Below are 27,420 nucleotides of genomic sequence, written 5' to 3'. Positions count from 1 at the left end.
ATATATATGGTAGGAGTCTCCAGTGGAAAAAAAGATTTTGTAAGTAAAATAAAAAACCCACTGCTGTCGAGTTGATTCCAACTCATAGGGCCCTATAGGACAGAGTAGAACTGCCCCATAGGGTTTTCAAGAATCACCTGGTGGATTCAAACTGCCAATCTTTTTGGTTGGCAGCCATCGCTCTTAACCACTATGCCACCGTATAATATAATGTTTACAAAAAAATTTTAGTACCATGAGAACATTTGTATGCACACTAAGTAAAACTATACATATCCTATCTGTTGAGCAGTCTTGACTATATTTTTAAATATGTTTTTTAGATATGCCTATATAGTCTAATTACTTTTTTTTTTTTGGCATGGTAAGATAATGGAACATAATTTTCTACTCTTTTCACTGGTTTGGGACTTTTGTTCTTGTATTGAACATGCATGCCATTATAATTGGGAAAAGATAAAGATTACCTTTTAAAAGGTCTTAATTATGTGTGTGTATATATGTATATATACATACATATATATATATATATATATATAATGAAATACATAATATTGTCCTCTTTTTTTAGGTTTCCCTGAGACACTTATTATAATCTCTTCACAGCCTGGAGAGAATTGTGAGAGCTTAAATAAAAAATGTAATCATTTCCCATTGCCAGTGGGGGACCAATGTTTCCACTAAGAAAACAATACAAAAGTGTGCTCAGTGCCACACTCTCAGCATTACCTGAAGGATCAGAACTTAAAGCATGTACACACAACCTTAAATAATTATATTTGGAGAATGCTTGCAGGAAGTCATGAGTATAGGTTATGTGAGTTATAACTAGTGCCAATTTGAAACAAAGTGTTTACAGGGAAAAACAGAGCAATCACGTAGAGTCAGCCTTAGTCTCTTTAAGACACCAGCTTTTCATCTTTAAAAGGAGAAGGATAGGCTAGATGTTGTCTGAGATTCCTTCTGGCTCTAACGGTTTATTGAGTAAGCAGAAGCCTAGCCATAATTTTATTGTCAGATATAATGCGTATTTGTCTTAGCTCAGTTTTTCTTCCTCCTTCATTCTAATCATAATGTAATAGCATATTGGGATTGGAATTTACGACTAGGATCATCTTGTCAAGATCATTAAACTTCCTAATGAAATGTCAGACTCTTCTATAGATATATCATTAATACTTCCAAGTAAATAACAATGTCTTTACAGGTCACAGACTGTTTAAATAACTTGGGTAAACATTCCCAAGTAAGGTCCATATATTCATAAATAATTCACATATTTACACTTACAATCAAAGCCGGAACACCCTTTTAACACGTTATCATAAATCCACCCGCCCATTCATTTATGCAAGCATTAGATTATTGACACCTTCCTTTCTTCTTTACTCACTTTTTTCCTGCCCTTAGAAACTCAGAGTGTAGCAGATAGGATAGTCACATGAACAAAACTGGACAGTCATGTGATGAAAGCCATAATAGAGTGATATGCACCAACCATGATGGGAATAGAGAATGAAGTAAATCTGTTTTCATGGGAGGGATCAGAAAGGCATCATGGAGGAGATTATTTTCAAGGAGAAATTAGTCTACATGGTGTATGAGTACAGGGAGGGAGGTGTGTGTGAGCCATTCTACAGAAATTTGGAATGGGCTCTACATTTTCACCAAGATGTAGAATTCAGATTTGGATCATGTTTGACCAGATTCCCAAAAGTTAAGTGAGTTCTATCTTATGTCTAGATATTTGCATATGTAAATACATGCAAATATCTATATATAGGTATACATAAATATTGTATGCCTTATCATATACTCATTTTTAAAAATGATAATATATAGGAAGATAAGTGTGACACAAAGTTTAACTTTTGTGCAGATTTTACCTTTGTATTGTTAGAAGGGTGTGGTGCAAGAAGCCCTAATCCAACATCTTCACCATCCACTATCGCCCTGTGTAGGTGGAGGGTTTAGACACTCTTTTGAATGAATATGGATTTCATAAACCCACAGTGTTTCACCCTATGGTTTTGGAGAAAGAGATTGATATTCTGATAAAACCAACAGAGATTCTGCTTTACTATTGCTAGACAATGAAAGCACTTTTATTTGGGGGGGAAAAAAAAAGAACAGACAATGATTTACTTTTTTTTTTTGGCAGATTCATTGAGTAACTTTCAAAGGATGGAGGGAAAAATGATTACACAAACTCTTTTAACAGAATCAAGACCACTAACTAAATACACTGACAATAATGTATCCTTAGAAATTATTATTGCCACCAATTTTTTTCAAGGCAACCTTCAAAAGTTCTCAATCAAAAAGAAGTTATAGTAGTTACTCTAAACTTATAATTAGCTAAATAAAAGAAAAATGTTGGAATAAAGACATCAAGGTAGATTTTGTATCCACTTAAGGAAATTTAATTACCTTAAAAATTTGCCCGTGAATTTGTTAAAAAAAAAAAAAAGTTCTGTGTCTGTTTACATAAAAGTTGTGCTATATTCTGACGATTCACAAGGCATTGATCATGAAGTGATTCAGCAATAATTTTAAGCTCTATGTCTAGGAGTGTATTTAATGATGCAGTTGTAAGGAAGGACTGGATGTGACACAAATGGCACTATTTTTAATATAAATCCGAAGTAATGTAGCAAGCCTCCATCCCATCTAAATGGGTTTCATTTTGCATATTCCAGAATGTTGATCCTGAAGGGAGAAAAACAATCACAAAAAACATAAAAGTAGACCTGGGGGATTCAGGTTACGCATTCATTAATGGCTACCTATTAAGCATGTACCTTGTACCAGGTACAAGGCTAGCTACTGGGGATGAATAAAGCCAAAATTGGTTCTTGTCACTTCCCAGCAGATAAGAACAGTAAATTAGGACATGTTCTGGAAATGTAGTGTACTATAGGAACACATAGATGAGCATTAATGTAGCTCTGACAAAGAGCTTGCAGAATCTATAGGGATGAAGCAAAGTCTTCCACAAAAGTTGAAGGATAAAAATTCATGTTTTGAAGACAGTGTTGGGCTTTATTTGAGCAAGAGCATAAAACAAGACTAAAATAAGATATGGATTACGCTTCAACATACAGAAACCAAGAAGCCTCACAAATGAGCCAATAAGCAGCATCGTGATAAACAGAGAAAAGATTGAAGTTGTCAAGGATTTCATCTTACTTGGATCTACAATCAACCCCAATGGAAACAGTAGTCAAGAAATCAAATGACATAGTTCACTGGGCAAATCTGCTGCAAAAGACCTTTCTGAAGTACTAAAAAGCAAAGATGTCACCTTGAGGACAAAGGAGATTTTGACTCAAGCCATTGTATTTTCAATCACCTCATATGCACGTGAAAGCTGGGCAATGAATACGGAAGACTGAAGAAAAATTGATGCCTTTGAATTATGGTGTTGTTGAAGAATATACCATAGAATGCCAAAAGAATGAACAAATCTGTCTTGGAAGAAGTACAGCCAGAATGCTCCTTAGAAGCAAGTATGGTGAGACTTCATCTTACATACTTCGGACACATTATCACAAGTGACCAGACTCTGGAGAAGACATCATGCTTGCTAAAGTAGAGGGTCAGCAAAAAAAGAGTAAGACCTTCAAGGAGATGCATTGACACAGTGGCTGCAACAATGGGTTCAAATTTGGTAATGATCGTGAGGATGGTGCAGGACCAGGCAGTGTTTCGTTTTGTTGTACACAGGACTGCTGTAAGTCTGAACTGATTCAAGGGCACCTAACAACAATAAGATAAGATAATACAAGAGAAGAAAGATAAGAAGACCTCTTAAGTATCACCTGAAAGAAATCTTAAAAGAAAGTAACAATGTTGGGTATAAAGAGAGTTTCCAGACTAAACAAGAACGTATCCTTTAGCCATAGGGAAAAAAAGTTATCACTAGTTTCTTAGTAAAAAAGAATTAACTATCTGCAGCTACCACAGTTTTCTCTGTTTTATCCCTTTATTGAATCTTAGGACAGAATACTTTCACAAACATTTTTGAGTTCTCAGGTTTCTCAGAAGCTATTTGTCCCACTAAAAGTATACGCTGCCCTCCAGTAGGGGCTTGTGTAATGGTGAAAAATGAAAGAAACTTTTTTTGGTAAAAATTCAGAAGGCTTATGTATGAGGCAGTGCATCCAGGAAGTGTGATTGGGTCAAACTTCTGTCCCTTTTGACTTTTCTACAGCTAATAAGCCTTGCAAGTATATTTATGGCTTCCTGTGTGATCGTTAGGGAGCCCTGGTGGGGTTGACTTAGTGGATGTGGGTGTCATATTTAGAAAACCAGAGGTGCCCAATGTAACAAAATGGAAGGTGCCACCCTCCAAAGAACCTTGGGACAGACAGAGCCCACTAAACATGGCATCAGACTACTACCAACATCTTACGGAAAACTGTATGCCCATGTGCTATTTCTCAAAATCTAGATTAACAACCAAAAATTTTAACACAATCCATTAATCTGCATGTATTCCACTACTGAAAATACATGCCATCCACAAAATATTCACAACACAAAAAAAATTAGGTCTTGAAAGGGTTATATAGCCATGCACTGACGTATACAGACTTTGCTCACTTCTACTGGACAGAACATAGTCAGGTGGTCCTGCCTAACCGTAAGGGATGCCAGGAGTCTAAGAAATACATTTCGTACCTAAATAGCTATACACTTCCACTTAAAACTCAGCATTTCTATTACCAAAGGGAAGACCGGGAGAATGGACATTGTTAGGCATTTGGTTGTATATGCCACGCTACCTTATTTTAAATTTATCTGGTGATAAGAGGAGGTAGTGAGGTAAGTAGGCTGCACAAACACATACACATGTGTTTTTTTTTTTTTTCTCAATTGGGAATAAAATACATAAATCTGTATTCTTAAACCTAGATAATGTATGAAATGTATTAACTGCTGAGATTATGTCTACAGGCCCTAGTTTGAGAAATGCAGTGGCTTCCAAATCTGGATTTTGTTTTATGACATTCCAGGTGCTCGATTTCTATGACCAGAAAATTATTTATGTCTCTGTTATATATTAGGTCCATTGGTTATTTTTGGCTACCTAGAATTCAGTCCCAATGGCACCCCGAAATTTAGTATTGTGGAGTTACCTCTTGCTCATTGCATAGAGTTTGGATGGACCATTTAACCAATTGCCTTGCTCTCCTTTGGCCAAAAACACGCATGAGACTTAAGACTGTGGCACAGCCTCTCCACAGCTGCTCTCAGGCCTGTACTTTTTGTGCTAAAAGGCTACTGTTGAAGATTTTTCATCTCCGACTTTGAGAGTTACAGAGTCTTCAGCTTTCCAGTCATTTCTGTATGAAATCCCACTTATGTAAACTTAAGAAATGAAGATGCCTGAGCCTCAAGACACACCTATTGATTCTAAATCTCTAAACAGCTTTCAGGAAGGTACATACTAAAGAAGCTCTCCAAATGATGGTTCACAGCAAGCCAACACCTACCCATTGACCAGCATTTGTCAACCACTTGTTTACAGCCTTGCTATTCAAAGTTTGGTATGTGCACTGGCTGCATTGGCATCCCTTGGGAGATTGTTAGAAATGCAAAATCTCAGGCTTCATCTTAAATAAATCAGAAACAGCATTTTAAGAAGATCCCTAGGTGATTCTTATGTATATTGAAGGTTCGGAAAGAAGTACAGCAGAGGATACCTAATTAAAAAATGTATTGAGTAAGAAAGTGGTTATGAATCAACGTGAAATGTTAAATATAGTGTGGAATATATGGTTTTAGAGGCAGGATGATTAATGTGTTTAAAGTTCCTCTTGTATAAAAAAGCTCCTTTCTATTGCAGCTCATTCATAGTTTTCTGAAATAGATTTTATGTTATTAATATGCACTGTGATCTTTTATTAAAAAGTTAATTTTTTGGAGAAAATGGAATATTATCTGGTTTCTATTGCTTTTGGTTATAAAGATTTTAGGGCACAGGTCTCTGTGATTAATGGAGGGAAGTTCTCCACCTATTGTTGCCTTCTGAAATTTTCAGATACATGGTCAGAAAGGTCCTGCTATGGTTTTGAGGGGCCTAATAGGTTAGGTTCAATCTATTTAAATAATGGCAATTTTTATTTTAGTTTAATGGAGCTCAAAATATCAAAGGTTAACATAAATCTATGGTTATAGCTATATCAACATGAATAGTCAATTCACAGGAGGAGGAAGAATGAAAAGAAAGGGCAAATGTAGCAGCAAGTTGCAGCTGATGGTTGAAGTTACCAGTAAAAGAGGTAGTAGGTTTTTTGAACTTCAATTAGGCTTAATGGAAAAATGCTGAAACAGGGAACACAGGCACTTACATCTACAGTAGTATTTTTAGTTAAGAGCAGAGAGCACGAGCTCTTGTGTAAGACAGTGTGGTTTCAGATTCCAGCTGCATGATTGACTGTGTGACATTTACCGCTCTCTCCCTCAATTTCTTCATTTACAAACTGCAGATGAAGATGCTAAAAGGGGTTTTTGGCAAGGTCTAGCTCACACGTTGGCTCGTGCCTTCACTTTTGGTTATTAAAAATAACTAAATCAAAAAGAACTGTACCGAACCAATGATGAAGATGTTCCAGGAACTACAGAATATGACGGATTCGATTATGGGCACCAGAGGTTGTTACATTTAAAAACAAACGAACAAACAAGAAGTCCTGCCGTTTAAACTGAGCGTGATAACGGAATCAACGCTCCTGCAACTAACAACAACAACACACGTAAAGCTCTCAGCATGGGGATTTGCACCCTGGCTGGTAGTAAACGTGTGTGTGTGCGTGTGTGTTGTATCAGGGTGCTGTTGAGGAGATTTCAACTCATAGAGACCCCATATGACAGAGAAGAATATCCCCATAGAGTTTTCTAGGCTGCAGTCTTTATGGAAGCAGACAGATCACCAGGGCTTTTCTCCCACAGAGCAAGTGTGTGTGTTCAACAGCCAATCTTTCAGTTAGCAGCCACCAGGGCTTCTTAGGAAACACATAGTAAATACTAATAAACTGTTCGTTGCTGTTGTTATTGTTAATCAACCCAGTGCTAGCAAATTTCCTGCTCAATATTTTTGTTTGTGGGTGAAGTAAATGAATAACATTTTGGTCCTGTTATAAATTATACTACTATTGTATCAATTTATTATACATTTTAAGAGCTCTTTCGTATACAGCACAGAGGTTTGCAATAGGACTTTGGATATCTTATTGATCCTATTTCTGCCCTGTTTAGCACAGTGCCCACCTTTCAGGAGCGTGGTAAATATTGGTTGAAAATGAAACAAATGGTTGTTTAATCACCGTCTATAAATTCTATCACTTGGACAAATGTAATGCTGACCAGTGTTTCAGTCTAGTTTCAGAATTAATGTCAGGGAAAAAAAAAAAAATCTGTCATTGGATAGTATACTTAAGTAATTATTGCTAATAAGAACCTGGGTCCTTAGTCCATCCCATTCCTACCTGTATTAGTTTCCTGTGGCTACTGTAACAAATTAACACAAACTGGAGGCTTGAAACAACAGAAATTTATTCTATCACAGTTCTGGAGGCCAGAAGTCCAAAGCCAGCAGCACCAGGCCAAAATCGATGTGTCAACAGGGCTGCACTCCCTCTGGAGGCTCTGGGGGAGAATCTGTTCCTTTCCTCCTTGGCTTGTGGCCACGTCAATATAATCTTCAAGGCCAGCATCTTGAAATCACTCTCTGTCTGCACATTGCCTCCTCTTGTGCGTGCGTGTGTGTGTGTGTGTGTGTGTGTGTATGTATGTGAAATCTCCCTCTGCTCTCTCTCAGAAGGACACTGATGATTACATTGAGGACTTACCCAAAAAAATGCAGAATAATTTTCCCAATCTCAAGATGGTTAACTTAATTACATTTGCAAAGTCTTCTTCCAGATCAAGTGACATTTACAGATTCCAGAGATTACATTATTTAGCCTAATCCATCAATTTCCACATAAGAGCTGATTAAAGAATATACTGTTTGTAAAGCAAAATTTGCTCTGTGAACAGCTGTGTATTAACATAGAACATTTATTAGAAGAACAAGGTGAGGCAAAGTGATAGCTGTTCTTACAACTATTATCTCATTTCACTTTCATAACAACTGTGGCAGGTGGGTGTTGGTGTTTCTCCCTCAATAATGACAGTTAAGTAACACAAACAGTAAGTGACAGGGATGTGATTTGCAGCTGGTCTACTGGTTTTTTGTTGTGTTTTGCTTTTTTTTTACTTCTATTTTTTAATTCTGCCACTTTTCTTCCCCTGGCACCTATGATTCTCTCCTAAGCACTGGTGTTTTCGACATGTCCAAGGGAAAACAGTTTATATTCGCCAAAGGGAGTGTTTCAACATGTTTCCAACACTGTGAATTTTCACACTCACCAGAAGAAGAAAAAATATATATATACGTAATGTGTTTTATTGATATTCTTTAAATTTTTGCCACCATGAATATGATTGACTAATGAAATCTTTTAAAAATAAACTTGGCTGATGACCTGATAACATAGCATGGTACACATAATTATGGCATGCACTAGGGAAAAGCTGACTTTGACATTCTTTTTTTAGCACGTGTATAACACTCAGAAAATCTCTAGGCAAAACCAAAAATATTTTATAGTCCCTTTAGCAATTATCTGAAACACTAATGGTCAGCAGCTTTGAATTTACCCTGATTGAGGTTAGTATTCAGCTATTACTAACTCACAGTCTGTGTATTGTTGTTTCTGAGAAGTGAGAATTTATAGCTGTTGAATCCTAAAGTTGGATGTGGATTGCCTCTTTCAAATTTCTCATTTCAATTCCTTGTTTCACTAATGACACTCAGAGAAGTTATGACTTTCCCAAGGAGACAAAGTGTGTAAGTTTTGGATGCTGGCGAAGTTTTCTTTCCTGATACTCAAGTCCAGCCATGTTACTTTTCTCAAGCTTTTTTTCTCCCTACCTCCCTTCCTTTGTTCTGTTTTTCTTCTTCTTCTCCCTCTTCCTCCCCTCCTCCTCTTCCTCCTCCTTTTCCTTCACTGAAACATGCCAGAAAACACTAGATATTCCTCAGTCATACAAGAAAAATGATGAGCCAAATGCAGCCAGGGGGGCAGCAAGCACAGTTTCCACTGAGTCAGCTCTAAGATTACATATAATATGGGTAGCCATTCATTCTGCAGCAGAAAATTAGAACTCAATAGAATTAATTGATAGTAATGGTAAATAAAATTTAAGGTAGATAGTAATCTCACTTAAGACAGCAGTCATTACTTACCTCTGAAATGCCAAATAAAAAATTCTTTGTCCTTGCAAAGTTAAGAGTTCTCTTATGTAGTTATATCTGATAGAGAAACTTGAAACATTTATTTTTCTGGATATTATGCTTTGGCTGTATCAATCAGATAGCTATCTCAAGACTTTCTTATAACAGATACATATAACATTGATTTGCAAAATGCAAATGTATTCTTTGCATGTAAGCTGGCATGGAATTGGATTCAGCTGTAACAAACCGTTAATATTAACTGTCTTCTTCATGCTGATAAAACAAGTAACAATTTTTTTCACTACCGTGGGAAATGTTGAGGCATCAACCTCTTTATGTTTTCATTCCTGGTTGTGAGTGACTTATCATACATTCTAATCCTTTCGTGCCTTTCAAAGGCCACCTCTTCCATGAAGCCTTCAGAGGTCACCACAGTTGGATAGGTTATTGCCCTCATCAGCCCCATTACAGCATTATGTTGAACCACACTCATCCAAATCTGTTTTGTATCATAGTTATTTTGAGCAATTTTGTAGTTATTATTGTACCATCATATACTCTATGGCATAATATGTTGTTTATAATGTAATATTGTTTATCATATAATTATTATTTAATATTGTTCATTAAATTCCTCATGGTCAGAGATTGTTTTGTATAATTGAAATTTATCAATATTTGTATCTCTTCAGAATCTAGCACAATGTTGGAACAATATTTCGAATTAAGCATATTTTTATTCTATGAATTAATATATAGAGATAAATAAACTTTACTGTATATGCATTCTAAGTTGGTAATATTAGAGTAGTTCTGTAGACAGATTTATACCTACTAAAATGTTCCTTTCTTCAGTGTTGAAAAAAATGGCTAAGACTTACATCTACCTAATAAAAACTTGCCCCCTCTCTGCTTAAAAAACAAAACAAAACACAAAAGGATGAAGCTATTTGCCTGGAAAGCATAAAATATCAGAGATGGATTATAGTCAACTTTAAATACTGGCACACAATTAACCAGAAAAACCGATTAACAAAAATTTCTCAGGAATCAGAATTCAAAAGAGGCAGTCAACAGAAGTAAAGTGAAACGTTGTCATAAGATCATTTAAAAACATCTCAGGCATGTCCTGGACTCAGTACATATTTGACTCAAATTCCTACGCCTATTCATCTGCAGGCAGGCATAAGAAACCATTTTCAGAATGATGACTCTGAAGCACTCTATCACATGAAATATTTTATCATCTTCACTTCAGTGTGCTTATTGAAGCAAGGATATGGAATAATTTATTTTAGAGAGATTTACAGCCACAAGAGTTGGATCAAATGGTTTTTCTCCTTAAAATTCACTAGTATTTTCTCTAAGTCCGTGGCTACTGACCTTTTTAAATTATTATTATGTGTTGTTTCAGTCATGGACTAAAAGTGAATTTTAAGATTGTAGGGAAGGAAAGTTTCTAACTTCAAGGAGTCCGCGTCTAGTTGAGGAAATAATAAAAGCAAAGTTAAATTCATAACCTAAAGAGATACAACATGCCATGTGCTTACACTAGATGCTGATATAAGAAAGTCAGCTCTGAGAAGCCATTTTAATGTCATAATCAGAGTACTGTAGCTGAATTTTGATACCAAAGCATTTGTGAGCATGTGTGCATTCTTTCTAAAAAATTTGTTTGAAATAGAAATCTTACCTCATTCTGGAGATCTCGGATCATTTTGCTCTTCCTTTCCACTTCAGTCTTTAAAAAATTAATCTGAAAATGGAGAGAAGATTATGTGAGTAAATTTTAAATTAATTTCCATTGCTTTCATAAATTTATTTTCATGATTTTAGGAGGTATTGTGAAACAATTACCTATTTATCCATAAATATTTAAGAAGAACAAAAATTACAATTTTCATTAACCAAAACATTCATGACTCAATTTGCATATATATTCACTGATTATATAAAAATATTCATGTAATAAAAGATTCATATTTTTTTTTCAACTGAGAAACTATGCACACTGTGTCTCTGTTATCTGGTTAAACCCTAATTTAAAAATGTGATTCTTTTAATACCTAGATTCTGTGGTTGGGCATAGGAATCACTTTCTCTAAAATACCAGGCAATTTTGACCTGTGACTAGGTTTGAAAGCAATTGCATAGTGATTTTCCTTACCACAAAAATAGGGAAGCATATAAACACTGTACCAAAGAAACAATGATGCCTCCTCCTGTATATGATATTGTCAGGATCTGTAACTTTAGACAAGTTTTACCAGCCCTGAGTATTTAGACAAAAATCAGTACAGCATAGTGGTTAAGATTTAGGACTTTATAGTCAAAGAGGGCTTCTATGATAAAAATTCACAGTATGATAATGGGTAAAAAATTTAATTTCTTCAGTTTGCATGTTGGAAGATATTGGTGAAATGTATACAGTGCTAACACCAGAGACTTATTACCATTGATAGTGGAAAAAATTTTATTAATCAAAGGTTCCTTTGTTTCTGAATATTTCTTTCTTTCTCTGTTCATCTGTGTTCACTTTCCTTTATTTTTAAACAATTGCTGATGATGTTCAGTAGGTCTGAGAGAAAACAGACGATAATAGGTAAATCTGTGGTGGTGAAACTACATTTAAAACACAGGCAGCAGCCTGAGAACTGTCATGTCCATTGCTTTGGCTGTACTAGTTTTCAAGACAAATTTGAACTATAAAAATACTGACCAAATTTAAAAGAAAAAAAAAATCCATTGCTGTTGAGTTGATTCTGACTCATAGACAGCAACCCAAAAACGATCACACTCACTGTTCCCAGAGGTAGATCAAGGCAGTTAAGGAGAAAAAAAAAAAAAAGTAGAAGTACTTGACACCATTCCACCATTAGACATGTATGCAGAACAGTAGGATTCCTCTAAATATAGCTTTTAGATATATAGCTTTTATAGCCATTAGCACCATAAATTTTTGATATGTTACAAATTTGTCTTTAAGTCATGAATTAATTAAAGACATCTTGCTTATATTATTAAACTGCTTATTCACTGATTCCATTATATTCCCTGAATCTTCACATTTTGGTAGTGTTCAGTATCTGTTATCCTTAATTAAAAACCAACTGTAACTGAAAGTATAATGAAAATATATTGGGATGTCAAGACTATAATTATTTAAATGTTAAACAGGGACAGAAATACTATGAGAATGCAATATGTTAATATGCAGGTCCTAAAAATTATTCAGACCATTTCAAAAGCATTAGCATTTCGAGACCATTGACCTAGAATACAAGCAGGTTTTAACAACCCTGAAAAAATAAGCATCCCTAGCGGATGATTATGAAATATTCTCACATACAGAAAATGTCATTTATTTATTTGAATAGAGAATGGAAGAACATAGCAATTCTTTATTCCTAATGAGTCAAAGCTTGAAGCCAACTTTTATCTTTAAACTGATTTTGTCTCACTTAGGGCAAGTTAAGCCGTAAAAATTAACGAGAGTAGTGAAATACATCCAATGAACATTAATATCTTTAATTACTCTGGCTACAGCCGAAAGCTCATTCTTCCTTGCTGTCTGTTAGGGTTTTTCATGAGGAACGCAAGCTTGAAATATTTGCCACTCCATGATTCTCTTAGGAATAAAAACAAAGGAATCAAATCGAATACATCTGTGTAAAAAGACAATGGAAAAGATCAATATCATCATTCACAACAAGGCCAGGGGCTGACTGTGGAACAGACCATCAATAGCTCATATGCAAGTTCAAGTTGAAGAATATTAGAACAAGTCCACAAGAGCCAATGTACGACCTTGAGTATATCCCACCTGAATTTAGAGATCATCTCAAGAATAGATTGGATGCATTGAACATTAATGACCGAAGACCAGATCAGATGAGTTGTGGAATGACATCAAGGACATAATACATGAAGAAAGCAAGAGGTCGTTAAAAAGGCGGCTAAGAAATGAAAGACCAAAATGGATGTCAGAAGAGACTCTGAAAGTTGCTTTTATATGTAGAGTAGCTAAAGTGAAAGGAAAAAGTGATGAAATAAAAGAGCTGAACAGAAGATTTAAAACACTGGCTAGAGAAGACAAAGTAAAGTATTATAATGACATGTGCAAAGACCAGGAGTTGGAAAACCAAAAGGGAAGAACACACTGGGCATTTCTCAAGCTGAAAGAACTGAAGGAAAAATTCAATCCTCGGATTGCAATACTGAAGAATTCTGCAGGGAAGGCATTAAAGGGCGCAGGAAGCATCAAATAAAATGGAAGGAATACACAGAGTCATTGTACCAAAAATAATCAATGTTTAAACATTTCAGGAGGTAACATATGATCAAGAACCGATGGTACTGAAGGAAGAGGTCCAAGCTACACTGAAGGCATTGGCGAAAGACAAGGCTCCAGGAATTGATGGAATACCAATTCAGATGTTTCAACAAATGGATGCAGCACTGGAAGCACCCACTGTTCTATGCCAAGAAATTTGGAAGACAGCTACCTGGCCAACTGACTGGAAGAGATCCATATTTGTACCAATTCCTCAGAAAACGGAACTAACAGAATGTGGGAATTATCAAACAATGTAATTAATATCACACACAAGTAAAATTTTGCTAAAGATCATCCAAAAGAGGTTGCAGCAGTACATCGACAGGGAATTGCCAGAAATTCAAGACAGATTCAGAAGAGGACATGGAACCAGGATGTCAGATGGATCCTGGCTGAAAGCAGAGAATACCAGAAAGATGTCTACCTGTGTTTTATTGATTATGCAAAGGCATTCGACTGTGTGTATCATAACAAATTATAGACAACATTGTGAAGAATGAGAATTCCAGAATACTTCGTTGTGCTCATGAGGAAACTGTACATAGATCAAGAGGCAGTTGTTCGAACAGAACAAGGGGATACTGTGTGGTTTAAATTCATGAAAGGTGTGCGTCAGGGTTGCACCCTTTCACCATATTTATTCAATCTGTATGCTGAGCAAAAAATCTGAGAAGCTGGACAATATAAAGAAGAATGGGGCATCAGGATTGGAGGAAGATGCATTAACAACATACAATATGCAGATGACACAAACTTGCTTGCTGAAAGTGAAGAGGACTTGAAGCACTTACTGATGAAGATCAAAGACCACAGCCTTCAGTAGGGATTACACTTCAACATAAAGAAAACGAAAATGCTCACAACTGGACCAGTAAGCAACATCATGATAAACGGAGGAAATACTGAAGTTGTCGATATTTCATTTTACTTGGACCCACTATTAACGCCCATGGAAGCAGCAGTCAAGACATCAAAAGAAGTATTGCATTGGGCAGATCTGTGGCAAAAGACCTCTTTAAAGTGTTAAAAAGTAAAGATGTCACTTTAAGGATTAAGGTGTGTGTGACCCAAGCCATGGTGTTTTCAATTGCCTCATATGCACGTGAAAGCTGGACAAGGAATAAGGAAGACCAAAGAAGAATCGATGCCTTTGAATTATGGTGCTGCAGAAGAATATTTAATATACCATGGATTGCCAGAGGAAGGAACAAATCTGTCTCGGAAGAAGTACAGCTAGAATGCTCATTAGAAGCAAAGATGGTGAGACTTTGTCTCACATACTTTGAACATGTTACCAGGAGGGACCAGTCACTGGAGAAGGACATCATGCTTGGTAAAGTATAGGGTCAGTGAAAAAGAGGAAGATTCTCAACAAGATGGACTGAAACATTGACTGCAACAATGGGTTCGAGCATAACAACAATTGTGAGGATGGAGCAGGACAGGGCAGTGTTTTGTTCTGTTGTACTTTGGGTCACTATGAACGAGAATCAACTCAATGGCACCTAATAACAATATTTATAAAAAGTATTTTCCAACATATCTATAAAAAGAAAAATTCACTGCTCTATCAATTAAATTTTTCAAAAATTTATTTTCTTTCATATTTTGGAATATGATAAGAAAAATCACCATCATGTTTCACAGTATTTTACTATGAACTTACCGAATACTATGGGGGTTAGCAATTATCTTTAGCATAAAATATATATAATCTTTATGTCTAGGGAAAAAAGGCATAGTAATTAGATATGTAATCAAGGGCAACACATTAATATTATCTGCTCTAATCTACAATAGCATGATATGTTTAAAACCAAATCTAAATTATTTTTCTCTCTTTGAGAAATAGCAATTACAGTTATCTGAATCTTTCAGCCTTCAATTACACCAAAGATAGTCTGCCTAGCAGAGAAAGCAATTTTAGAATGATTTAAAACAATAAAAAATATTTAAAACTATGTATTTATTTTAATTTTAATTAACCCAGCATTTTCTAACAGAGAGAAAAAAGCACCAAGTATTCTGTTTACTTGAGTCTTTATCAAAATATGGAAGAATAGTGGTGATTCCCAGTTATGTAAAATGAATCTACCCCTGGGTTCCACCGGATGCATGTTAAATAGAAAACCAATAATAATTTTAATAAACATACGCTATTCCCATATTTTTAAGACTTCTGTCATCTCTTTCTGTCATGTGAGTTAGAACATATGTCATTCAATGCAAAACATAGGACACATTTCTATTCTAAGTATTTTTAAATTTATTTTAACTCTAAGTTAATGGAGAATATGTTGTATATTTTTCAAACTTAAGGACTTGTTTGGCCATTTCTAAAAAAAAATTACTTTCAATTTTATTACAATGGAGTTGAAGAACATATTATGCACTCCATTAATACTTATGAATTTATAAAATTTCATTTGTGGATTAATACATATTTTACTTCTATAGATGTTCTATGTGTGATCAAAAAGAATATATGCATTTTGTTGGAGATTCTGCTATATCTTTAATAGTTCAAAACTATTCATTGTATTTTTAACATCTTTAATGTATCAGCTCATTGATTTTTTTCCTGGGAATCCTGTCACTGATAGAGTGATGGACGTTGAAGCTGCATATGTCATTATTATAGTTATAGCTATAATCATTTCATTCTAATTTCTTTAATATTACTAAAAATATAATGTCTCCCATTATAATATATTTGCACCTTAAATTATATTTGCCAGGCATTAATATTTCTTCTATTTTCCGTATTATTTTGCAACATTTTTTCATCTGCTTATTTTAAGTATGTGATCTTTTCAATTTTTTAAATTAATACTTTCGTATATATTGCCCTATCCACTTAATTTTAGTCCTTTGTGTTGTTTTAAAAAATCAGTCACTGAGTTTAACCCATTTTAATTTACCATGATTTGTAATACATTGGAGCTTACTTTTGTTATCTTATTTGATCTTTTTCTTCCTTTTTCTTGCCATTGGATGAATCATTTTACTTTATTTTCTCCCTTCTTTATTTCTTGCCTTCAAATAAATCAAATTTTCTTCTGAGGTTTCAAAGTTATGCATTCTAATTTTGTTACAGTAATTGCTCCTAAGTTAGGATTCAGGAAATTCCTAATAAATTCTTGCTATTTAACACATGTCCCTTTGGTCACCCTGCCCTGACCCTAATCAAGCTTGTTTTCCTTTCCTCTGGTTCTGTATTTGCTAATGAAAAAACTAAGTTTGTCAAATATTCACTAACTATTACTCCAGACAAGTTTTATAGATTTTGCCCTGTTTTTATCTCTTTGCTGAGTATTTCCTCCAATAGGATTTTCAAAATTGAGGTTTGTGTGGCAATGCTTCTGAAGTCTCATATGCTTTAGCATTTGAATGCCAATTTGGGACTCATGTTGTGAGTTATAGGACTCACTCCAAACTTGGACATTTGAAATTTTTGGTCTCAACAGTGAGCTGCTCCTGTAGTAATCTATACATTTTCTGCTTAACACATTACCTAGTTATATCAAGATTTCCATTTCTAATTGAAAGATTATACATTATATGCCAGTCTTTATTTTTTTATGGTTTAATTTTCTAAAAAATAAAATTGATAAGAATACTGTTCTGAAATAAATTATGCTTCTCGCTCTCCACACACACGGGCCCACAAGTATACAAGTATATATACACAACACACACACACGCATATACCCACATGTGTATGTACACACACATACATATAACTACGTGTTAAATATATACAAATATATACCTTGTGTATGTATATACATATACTTATGTATGCATAAAAATATATAAATCTATTGTTTTAAAAACCAAAATTGACAACAATAGCAAATAAAAAACAAGAAATAATCATTAAAAATAATGGTTAATAATAGTGAAAATTAAGCCAGGTTTAACCTGATGACAAATGGATTAATAAAATGACTGATTCCCAGAAAAAATAGAATGTTCCTAACTCTCTGGGAACCTAAGGAAAAGTCTCCAATGATCAAAATTTGCTTTTAAGAGCATGTATTGGCAACCAATGTTATAACAAGACGATTTTGAACAGCACAAGGAGAGTTGAGGAAACAGAGCATTCTAAATTATGAACACGAGGATATCTCGTTTTAGTCTTCCTTTTGTCAGATATTCATTCTTATCCATTCCTGATAATTCTTGCTATGGAATTAATAGGTAACAAAAGTTTTAAATTGTTTGAAAAATAAGTAGTAATACTAATGCTAATACTAATGCTACCAACAATAATTGCTACCATGTTGAGGTTGCTTACAATCCAATATGCTCTCTGCTCAATGCATTGCACATATCACCTCATATAATTATCAAAACATTTGTTACATTAGTAGTACTGACCTGCTATTTATGATGAAAGAGCTTCAGAAAAATAAAATTGTTTGCTTATATTCACCCAGCTAGCAACTGATGGAGTTGAAAGAGAAATGAGAAGGAGAGAGGGAGGGGAATGACATTAGTTAGATGTTGTTGCTAGGGCCGTGGAGTTAGTATTTAACACATAGGGACTCCATGGGACAGAGTAGAACTGCCCCACAGGGTTTTCTTGTCTATAATCTTTATGGAAGGAGATCTTTATCCTGCAGAGCCTCTGGGTGGGTTCAAACCACCAATCATTCTATTAACTGTGGAGAACTTAACTGCTGTGCCACCAGAGTTCCTTACATGTTAAGGACGGAATGCCATTTGGGAATTTCTCATTTAGGAGAGCTTTTGTTTTTTTTTCTTTTTTGTGGGGGAAATCCCTCTCTAAATATTCAGAATTGAGCCATTACGAAGGCAGTGCAAGCACTCTGAGATGAGGGTGTTTGATGAAGGTGACTTGGCCAATCCTGACTCCTTTCTCTTCCAAATTACACATTTTTTGTCCATGTTATTTCTCATTCTCAGATATTTTAACTTTGGCTTTTGTTCTTTCAAAAGTTATAGTTGTTGTTTTTTTTTCTTGGATATTAGACACAAGTTTGTATAAAATATTGAAATGATCACTGGTTCATACCTAAATGCCTTGCTTGGCTCTTCCACCTAATAGCTATGTAAATATAAGCTAGAAACTAACCTTCTCTGACTTGTCCGTTTCCAGAAAAGAAAAGGAAAAAAAAAAAGTGTGTAGTTTTAATATGAAAATCTGAGAAAATACTATGTGTGAACACTGCTGTTATGTTCTAATATCATCCTTTGTGTTCAGGCTATGGAGAAAGCCAGGTTAAATGTGATAGGTCAAGGCAAAAATGATACTGCATTTAGGGCTACTTAGAAGGCTGGGCTGCTGATGCTGAAAACTCGTCTATTCTGGTATGGAACATCTGGTTTCCAGAGAGCCAGATATTAGGCTGCATTTCAGTAAGCAGTTAATGTTGGCACAGTGTAGCAAAGCAGAACCAACAGGCATGTCCTTACAGGTGGGCAAACTAGATAACAGCAAATCCATTAACAGGAAGCTATCGTGGCCCTAGGGAAGTGGGCAATCAATATTAGAAAGCCTGTCCCTAGGAAACAGGTGTCCCAGATAACAGACCTGGCTGAATTTCAGAAGCAAAGCTCCACACCTTAATCAAGGCTGTTAAAGGAAGTCTTGAAAAAGAAAGACAGGCTGCCAGTTCTTAGAGGAACTAGGGTCTCATCCAATTTACAGAAACTTGGGCTGAGGAAACAAGATAAAAGGTCCAGTCCCAAAAATGGTGCATAAAGTAGGTACTAGGTCTGGAGAACAAGGTAGAAACTCAGTTTTCAGAACTGGTGTCAAGTGCACTATCCCTCCTCCTTACGGTCAATGTCAGTCACAAGTATTAAATTATGGAGTCAAGTGAATCACACCTCGGAGAAAGAAAATCTATACAGTAGTTTGTTAAGTTTTATTCTTAAACTTTAAGGTACTTCAGAATCACCTCTGGAGCTGATTAAAAATTCAGATATTTTATTCCCACCCTTAAGAGATTTCTATTCAGTGGATATGAGGTGTGACTTAGGCATCTGCATAGCTTAATTTACCTCACGGTCATTTCTGATACATCTCACAATCCAAGGACCATTGATGTGGGGCTGATACCAGCACTATGCTCCACTCTTAATCTTGGTTTCTCATTCATAAAATTAGAGTTAGGAATTAAAAGACCCACTAAGAATCAAATACAATATTAGTCTTTTCTTGGTATGGATGCTGATCACGTATTTTTTCGATCATGGTCACTAAAGTTTCTTTTATCGTATTTCCATTTTCATAGGTGTATTTATTCTATAGTTATTTTGGAAAAAGAAAATAATTTTCTACACCCCAAAGCAAAGGGTACAGAGAGAAACACACTTACAGTAGCCTGGTGTTTTTCTGCTTTCTCAGTTGTTTCTTTAAGTTGATTTTGAAGGGCCTCCTGGAGAGACTTCATTTCTTCTCTAGTTTAATAGAAAACCGAGAAAATAAAGAGAGAGACATAATTCTGTGATTTCCTCTGTATATTAGGAAGGGAGGTTTTGTTTTACTACCTGCTTTTAGGAGTCAGATAAATAGAATTGTTTAGAACCACAGTTAAACGTACAGGATATATCTAATGAGTCTGGTAATAAAGGGTCTTTTATTCCATGCAAATACTAAAAGCAAGCTGAATTTAAAGTAAATCACCTTGCTAGTGGGTCTGATAAGAATCCAACTGTGTGAATCATCTGTGAGCTGCATAATGTGTTAAAGCAAGTCAAATTATAATAATTTGAGTTGAAAAGCTAATTTCACTGACAGAGTGCCAGAGTATGAACATGCCAGTTAGAAAAAGGTACTTGACATTTATTGATCAGACAAAATTACTGTTCCCCTTTAATACTCCTAATTAATTACTTTTTAAGCCTTGTACTTTAGACATCCTTTATAAAGCCTGAGAACTTTTCTAAAAATAACGTGAAAATAGATGTATTTCTAACTTGAGATCTGCCTCATTTGTTGGCAAATACATACATATTTGGATATACATATACACATTGTGTCCCAAGCTCATTAATAAATATGGACGATGTCTTACTTGGCAAAAATAGAAACATGCATACCTTCGAAGAGTTCAGGATTTACTAATTTATGGCAAATCATATTATCTTTCGGTGTCTAAGCTATCACTCAGAAAGGATCAGAAATTAGATAAAGCTTAGTGTTTGTGTATGTGTGTATATGTGTGAGTGTGTGTGAATTGTGGCTAAAGAAATAGATTCTCCCAAAGCAACAGCAACAACACAGAAACCTGTTCCAGTCCTACCTGTACCCAGACTAGTTTAACTTTTCCAGCGTGCTGCTAAAAGACTAGCTCTAGAACTTTGGATAAGCGATAGAAATCTTCTCAGGCTCAGTTTCTTCATCTGTAAAATGGTCACAGTGATAGCACTACTTCATGGATTTATGATGAAGTTTAAAAGGTAAATGCAGGCAAAGCAGTTAGCACTATGTCTGGCAAACAATTGCTTCGAAAATTTTAGATTATTACCATAACTACCAACAAACTCTAGGTACCTATGTTCATTCTTTGACCATACTTCTTAAACAATTGCAAGCTGCTCTTTCATCCAGAGGAAGTTAATGATACGTCCACATTTCTTACTCTAGAAACTCTTCATAGCTACTGGTCTCAATTTCAAGAATATGAATGAGAGTATGTACAGTCATTGGAATCAATTTGGACTTTTTTTTGGCAAAGCAAAGTATAATTGGAACAAGTTATAGAATAATTACAGATATTTTGGTTTTTGGATGATTTATTGCTTGCTTGGGTGAAGTTTATCATAAGATGCTTTTGCTTATAGTGGATTTTATACCTCAACTTCCATCACTGCCTCAACAAGAATTCGTTTATCAGACTTGTTTCATATGTGGATATTTAAAATCTGGACTTCCATTATTATTTCTGATATTTTCCAGAAAGAGAATTTGTGGCATAATATAAAATAAAATAGTAATATCTACACATATTATAGGCTTACAAAATGCCAGTCACTTTTCTAAGTCTGACATAAACCTATGGTATCAAATTACAGATAGAAAACTGACGCTTAGAGAGGTGTTGGAATTGTGATCAAACCCCAAAGTCTAGATTCCAGGCGCTATGCTCTAAAACTCTAGAGAGACATTATACTACCTCTATTAGAGAGAAAGAGAGGAAGGAAAGAAGGAAGGAAGGAAAGAAGGAAGGAAGAAGAAGGAAGGAAGGAACTGACAAATGAAGGAATGAAGGAACGAAAGAAAAAGAAGGAAAGCAGGCACTGAATGAAAGCATAAATTAAGTTACTATATTTCCAACTGGAAGAATGTTATGGTAATTAATTCTTATTTTTCATTTAAGCTATGTGAATTTAAAAATACTCTTTTTAATATTTTTTTTCCAAAATGAAAGATATAGTTTCAAAAATCTCCCATGACAACTATAGGCAATGTAGGGAACAAGACAAAAAATAGACTAACATCTGTTACAAAGAACTGGAGAAAGTAGAGAATTCTGTGCATTTTCATGCCAAGAAAAGCTAGCAGTCAGAATGGTAAAGTGGGCCTTTTGTCTTTTGAATCTCTTTATCTTCTTTTCTACATTCCAGCTTTATTTCTTCGCTTGCTCACTGCTCTCATATTTTAGGCAGCCCCAAATTCCTGTCTCACAGACTTGACTAAGTTGTCCTGTTAGGGGAGATGATTCCTGACTTGTTTTGGAACCACTTTCGTCTACCAAATGGAATTTGCCTAATCTATGTCTAGCTACTCTATGGCCCTATTTGATACTGATCTGAAGCTTTATTTCTAAAGAATTATGATTCTAGTAGCATCTGTGATGGGTTTATCAAACATCAAGTACATTTTAGCATAGAATTTCATAGTAAGAAGGATCTTAAATGACAGATATTTTGTACCTCTTCCATCCTAAATTACAAATACAAAAACTCAATAACCCATATCCCTCTACAGGATGGCATTTCTTTCAAGTGGTCATCAGCTTGTATTTTAATACCATAATAGATGGAAGACTTGCCACTGTCTCAGGCATTCTTTTAGTTTTCAGAGAACACTTGTGTAAAGCTCTTTCGTACACTGAGTCTAAAACTGCCTTTCTGGAACAGCTACCCAACCAGCCACCTTAGAGAATAAAGCATTTTTTTCTTCTTCTACTTCAAGACAGCTTTTCAGACACTTTAGTGCACTATCCAACCCCCTAGCTTTTTGTTTGTTTGTTTTGTTACACATTATCACTCCTCACATGACATGATTTAAAAGTTTCTCCACCAACTTGGGGACTGTTCTGTGACTATTATCTAGGCTATCAAAGTACTTCTGAAAATGTGACACTCAAGAGTCAACACAGATCTCTCTCTCTCTCTAGAAAGGAACACTCTGTTTTCTCTCTACATGGTTGTATATGGCCAATCCACAACCCCTGAGTTTACTTGCTATTCTAATTCCAGTTACACAAACAGACTGATTAGTTGTTTGTTTCCTGGTTATACTCCCAAGAGGGGAATTCTAATTGAATCAGGTTTGGGTGGCCATCTCTGAACCATAAACCGATCAGGGGTGTCAGAACACATGAAAAAAGCAAGGCTTCCAAGGATCATTCCTCCAGGTAAAGGTGAGATGGCAAGAATCCAAAGATAAGGGTATTATTGAGAGTTGGGCATATTGCCATTTGACATTTACAACACATTGCACTCTTTCAGATTCAGGTAATCCTTCTGAATTTGCAACCAATTAATATTTTTCATATCCTAAGATTATATTTTTTCTTTTGCTGTTTATTAACATCTATAATTTTGGAAATGAAATACTGATTCTTCTTCACAGTCAAACATGATTTTTATAATTATTTTTCTAAGTAAACAGCATAATTTGACATAGCAAATATTACATCCTTTAGAGTAATTACCTATTGTTAGAATCTATTGAGTTTTTCTTTATCACTTTAATTATGTAAATAATACAAGTTATGTATTTTAAACCAGTTTTCTAGTTTTGTACAATGCTTTGAAATCAGAGCAACAAAATAGCTGCTTCATTTAGTCTTTTCAATGAAATACTTGGTCCATCATCTAGATAGTTTGCATACTATGCCAAATGTCTAGATGATTATCTTTAATTCTTAATAAATTTGACCATATTTTTCCTGGTTTACGTGGGTGCTCCGTGTGTCATGTAGGAACCAAAAAAAAAAAAAAAAACCAAACCCATTGCCGTTGATTCCGGCTCATAGTGACCCTATGATAAACAATAGTGTACAGGAACAGCTATAGCTAATTTAAGAAAAGATCAGCAAACTATAAAAATATACCTACTCCTTACTTATTGATATGGTTAGGTGCTAAAGACCAGGTCAATATGTGAAAATTGGTGTTATGTGAAAATGGGAGATGATACATCAGATCACAAAATGAGAGATGACTACATCATTACATAACTGCCAAAATACGTCATTATATAACTGCCAAACCACTGAGAATCGTGGCCTAGCCAAGTTGACACATAACTTTAACCATCACATTCAGTGTTGCTCTCATCTCGCACCATGGCGTTTGTTACTACCAGACATACATGGTTAACAGGCAAAATAGGAGGATAGTAGGTTTTTTTTTTTACCATTGTCATAAATTCAAAATGTCAGATAATGGGATAGTCATTAAGTGAGGGGTAGGTGTACGCTTTTTCTTATCTACATCATAGATAAGCCTGCTTCCTCATCTGTGTCCCTCCTGGGATGAAGAAAAGCTGAATTTATTATTCTTTCCTTTCACCCCATGGTCCTTACCATGGCAATCTTCCTGTTGCCATGTATAAGCCCTCTTTTCCCATCCTGGTCTAAGTCTCTTTGCTTTCTAGTCTGGGCAACGTGGGCAGAATAATTGCCTTAAAATACTTTCTTCATTATATCATTCTTCTACAGCACTACCTTAAATGAATTCTCTATTGCTTATTACTCACATCCAGTCTAGGTGAACCTTTAAGAGTTTTACCTCTGGTTCCACTCTAAGCATTCAGTTTTACTGTTGATCTTCCTGACTCACTCATCCTCTTCAGTTACTGCAGCCCCTACACTGCTGCTGCATGTGTAGCGTGCAGAGGTCATTTTAATCTTCACGCGATTGTTTATCCTCCTTTCCCAACATGAAATGCTCTGTACAGTCATCATTTTCAGTGTTGCTTGGTGTCCTCTAACTAGTTATTTCTATTCAGAATGTCATTTATAATTATCCATCACTAACTCAATGAAGCACAAACCCTTGCTTAACATTGAGCGTAGGTGTGTTAAAGGTGGCTTATTTCAAACCTATTTAAAATCTTTTTAAACGATGCAGTTTTGAAAACATGTGCTCAGACCAGTATTTCCTTCAAGTTCTTTTTAATATTTGACTCTGAAGAGAATTTCATGCGAAAGAAATAATAAGCATTACATTGTAAATAATAAAATAAGAGTCAACATGAGACGCTGAAATTTTTAAACAAAGGTTGATGACTTACTCCAAATACATGTCAATAAGATATTTCTGGCCAAGAGGTGAGGTCAGTGGAGAAGATGTAAGATGATGAGAAGGAACCTGGAATCTGCTCCACTTAGCATCTTCTATGTAAACTTTTTAAGAACCTTTTACTTTGTGATAATGGTGTCAATGTGGAAGAACATGGGTACTAAGACATAGCAGCAGGTTTAAACCTAAATTCACTTAACATGATTCTCAGCACTTCCAACAGCAATACTCTATGTGTAAAATGAAGGTAATAGTACCTAATTTATAAGGTAGTTATGAGGATTAAGCAGGACAATATATATAAAGCATCTAGCTAAGGCTCTAGTAAATGCATAACAGATGCCTGCTTTCTTTTTCTTTTTTACTTCGACAAGCAGCTTCAGAATCACATGGCCTTTTATAATATGTAGAAAACTATCTCATAATACTTTGCTCTCAAAAGTAAACAAATATTAACATTATTATATTAATTCTGTGTGTGTGGTTAATAAAATTATTCATTCTTTACCACATCCATCATTATCACCATGATCAAGTTTTGATTCTAATAAAAATGATCCACTAGACCCGTCTCTTTATAAGCAGACTTACCTAGGGACATCTTACTAAGGTAAATAGAGTCAAAGTACTCTAGATCTTTAACACTCAAATTGTGACTTGTAGACAAACAGCATCAGCATCAGTAGGGCTTATTAGAAATGCAGAATTTCAAGCTCCATTCCAAATCAACAGTATAACAATCTACATTTGAACGAGAACCCTAAATGAATCATATGCACATTGAAGTATGAGAAGCCCTGTTTCGGATAACTAGGAGATTAAACACATTGAAAAACTTCACTGGGATCTGTTTACTGTAAATTTATGGACTTAATTATCTTCTTATTTCCCAGTTGTTGGGTAAAGGATAGAAAGCATTATCTAATGCTTTATGTGATACTAAAATAATCTAGACTTTTATCCCTCTTTTTAAACTGTTGCCCTTGAATCCTGCCTACATAACTGGAGTATATTTCATAGATTTTATGGGAAAAATGGAACCTCACAGAAGCCACTATGACAAAAAGAACCAAGGAAAAAAAATGGAAAACCCAGCCTTACCTTTGTTTCTGGCCTAATTCCAGGAGCTTCTGAACATCAGTTTTGGCGGATTGCTCATCATTTTTCAAAGACTGACAAGAAAAGTGGGAAAAGGAGATCTTATTCAGGTGATAAACAGAAGCTTACTTTACTTTTGACTCTATGGTACAGAGTATATCTGCACCTACACCCCGGAACAAGAATGTGCAAATAGGCTGTTCTAGTCCTCATGGCTCTAAGCAGACACACAGGAATTTGTGACAGCAACTAGTGCACACGCTGCCCAGCGAGTCAAAGAGAACAAGCCGAGCCTCAGCCTTTAGAGGTTCAAAGCAGGGGAAAGGAAACTCCAAGTATCTGATGTTTTTATAAGTGAATATGAAATATGTCTTTTGCTCTTCTTTTGAAGTTCTGCTGTGTTCTCTGCAAGCATGTTAATCCAGCTCCAGCTGGGTTTCTACAAATACAAGGGAACATAAAAGGAATAATCCAGGAAATGACAAAACTTAAGATCAAAGCAGTCAAAAGCATATATCAGTTTGGTCTTGTCTATTTATTATTTATAAGCAAGTCATTAGAATACCCAGAACAACTAGGGCCATGTAAAATTTTAACTGGACAGTGTCTATAGCATACTAAGGGGAAAAATACAGCACCTCCATCATTAGTGTATATTTAATTTGGAAAATTCAGTATTCACAGTCAATGAATTAAAGCAAAAAAAAAAAAAAAAAAACCATTAAGCCTTCCCTGAGAACTTTCCTATTTATACTCATTCAACTGTTCAACTAACAGGGTCATCTGTTTTTTACTGATACTAAAAATTGAAACTGAAAAGCAATAATATTGTTTGCAGGAAGAGCAGCTGTGACAGGTAGGGGACTGGCAATAGCAAAAAGGCCAAACACTTTGTGCGCTTAATATTTAACAAAAATATATCATGAATTATGTAAAGACCTATGAAAAGGCATGGTGCCTACCCTCACAAAGTTTCAGTCTAATGTTAAAAACAGACCATTTTAATAAAGTAGTGTAAGTATAATAGGAATACAGTTAGATGAATTGTCCAAGAGAAATCTCCTTCCTACAATGACTGCATGTTGGGTCTAAGATTATCATTAGGAAGCAGCCAATAAAAGATGCTCTGCCTATTTGGAAATAATTGCTTCACAGAGAATTCACAGAAAGCAAGCAGAAGTAGTAA

At 35.1% G+C, this 27,420-nt stretch overlaps 1 protein-coding gene across 1 annotated transcript in view; it reads right to left on the bottom strand.

Annotated features, from left to right (window-relative positions):
- Window positions 1–27,420, bottom strand: part of LUZP2 (leucine zipper protein 2) — a 548,883-nt gene that overhangs the window by 233,369 nt on the left and 288,094 nt on the right. The window contains exons 3-5 of the mRNA XM_012557421.2: window positions 26,238–26,308; window positions 19,976–20,057; window positions 10,983–11,045 (exon numbers count right to left, since the gene is read on the bottom strand). Coding sequence (XP_012412875.1) covers window positions 10,983–11,045; window positions 19,976–20,057; window positions 26,238–26,308 — 216 coding nt within the window. The remainder of the gene's footprint in view (window positions 1–10,982; window positions 11,046–19,975; window positions 20,058–26,237; window positions 26,309–27,420) is intronic.

Source organism: Trichechus manatus, unplaced genomic scaffold (assembly GCF_000243295.1).
Source record: "Trichechus manatus latirostris isolate Lorelei unplaced genomic scaffold, TriManLat1.0 scaffold00006, whole genome shotgun sequence".
In the NCBI taxonomy this organism is placed as follows: domain Eukaryota; kingdom Metazoa; phylum Chordata; class Mammalia; order Sirenia; family Trichechidae; genus Trichechus; species Trichechus manatus.
This window is presented reverse-complemented; position numbering and strand designations above follow the sequence as displayed.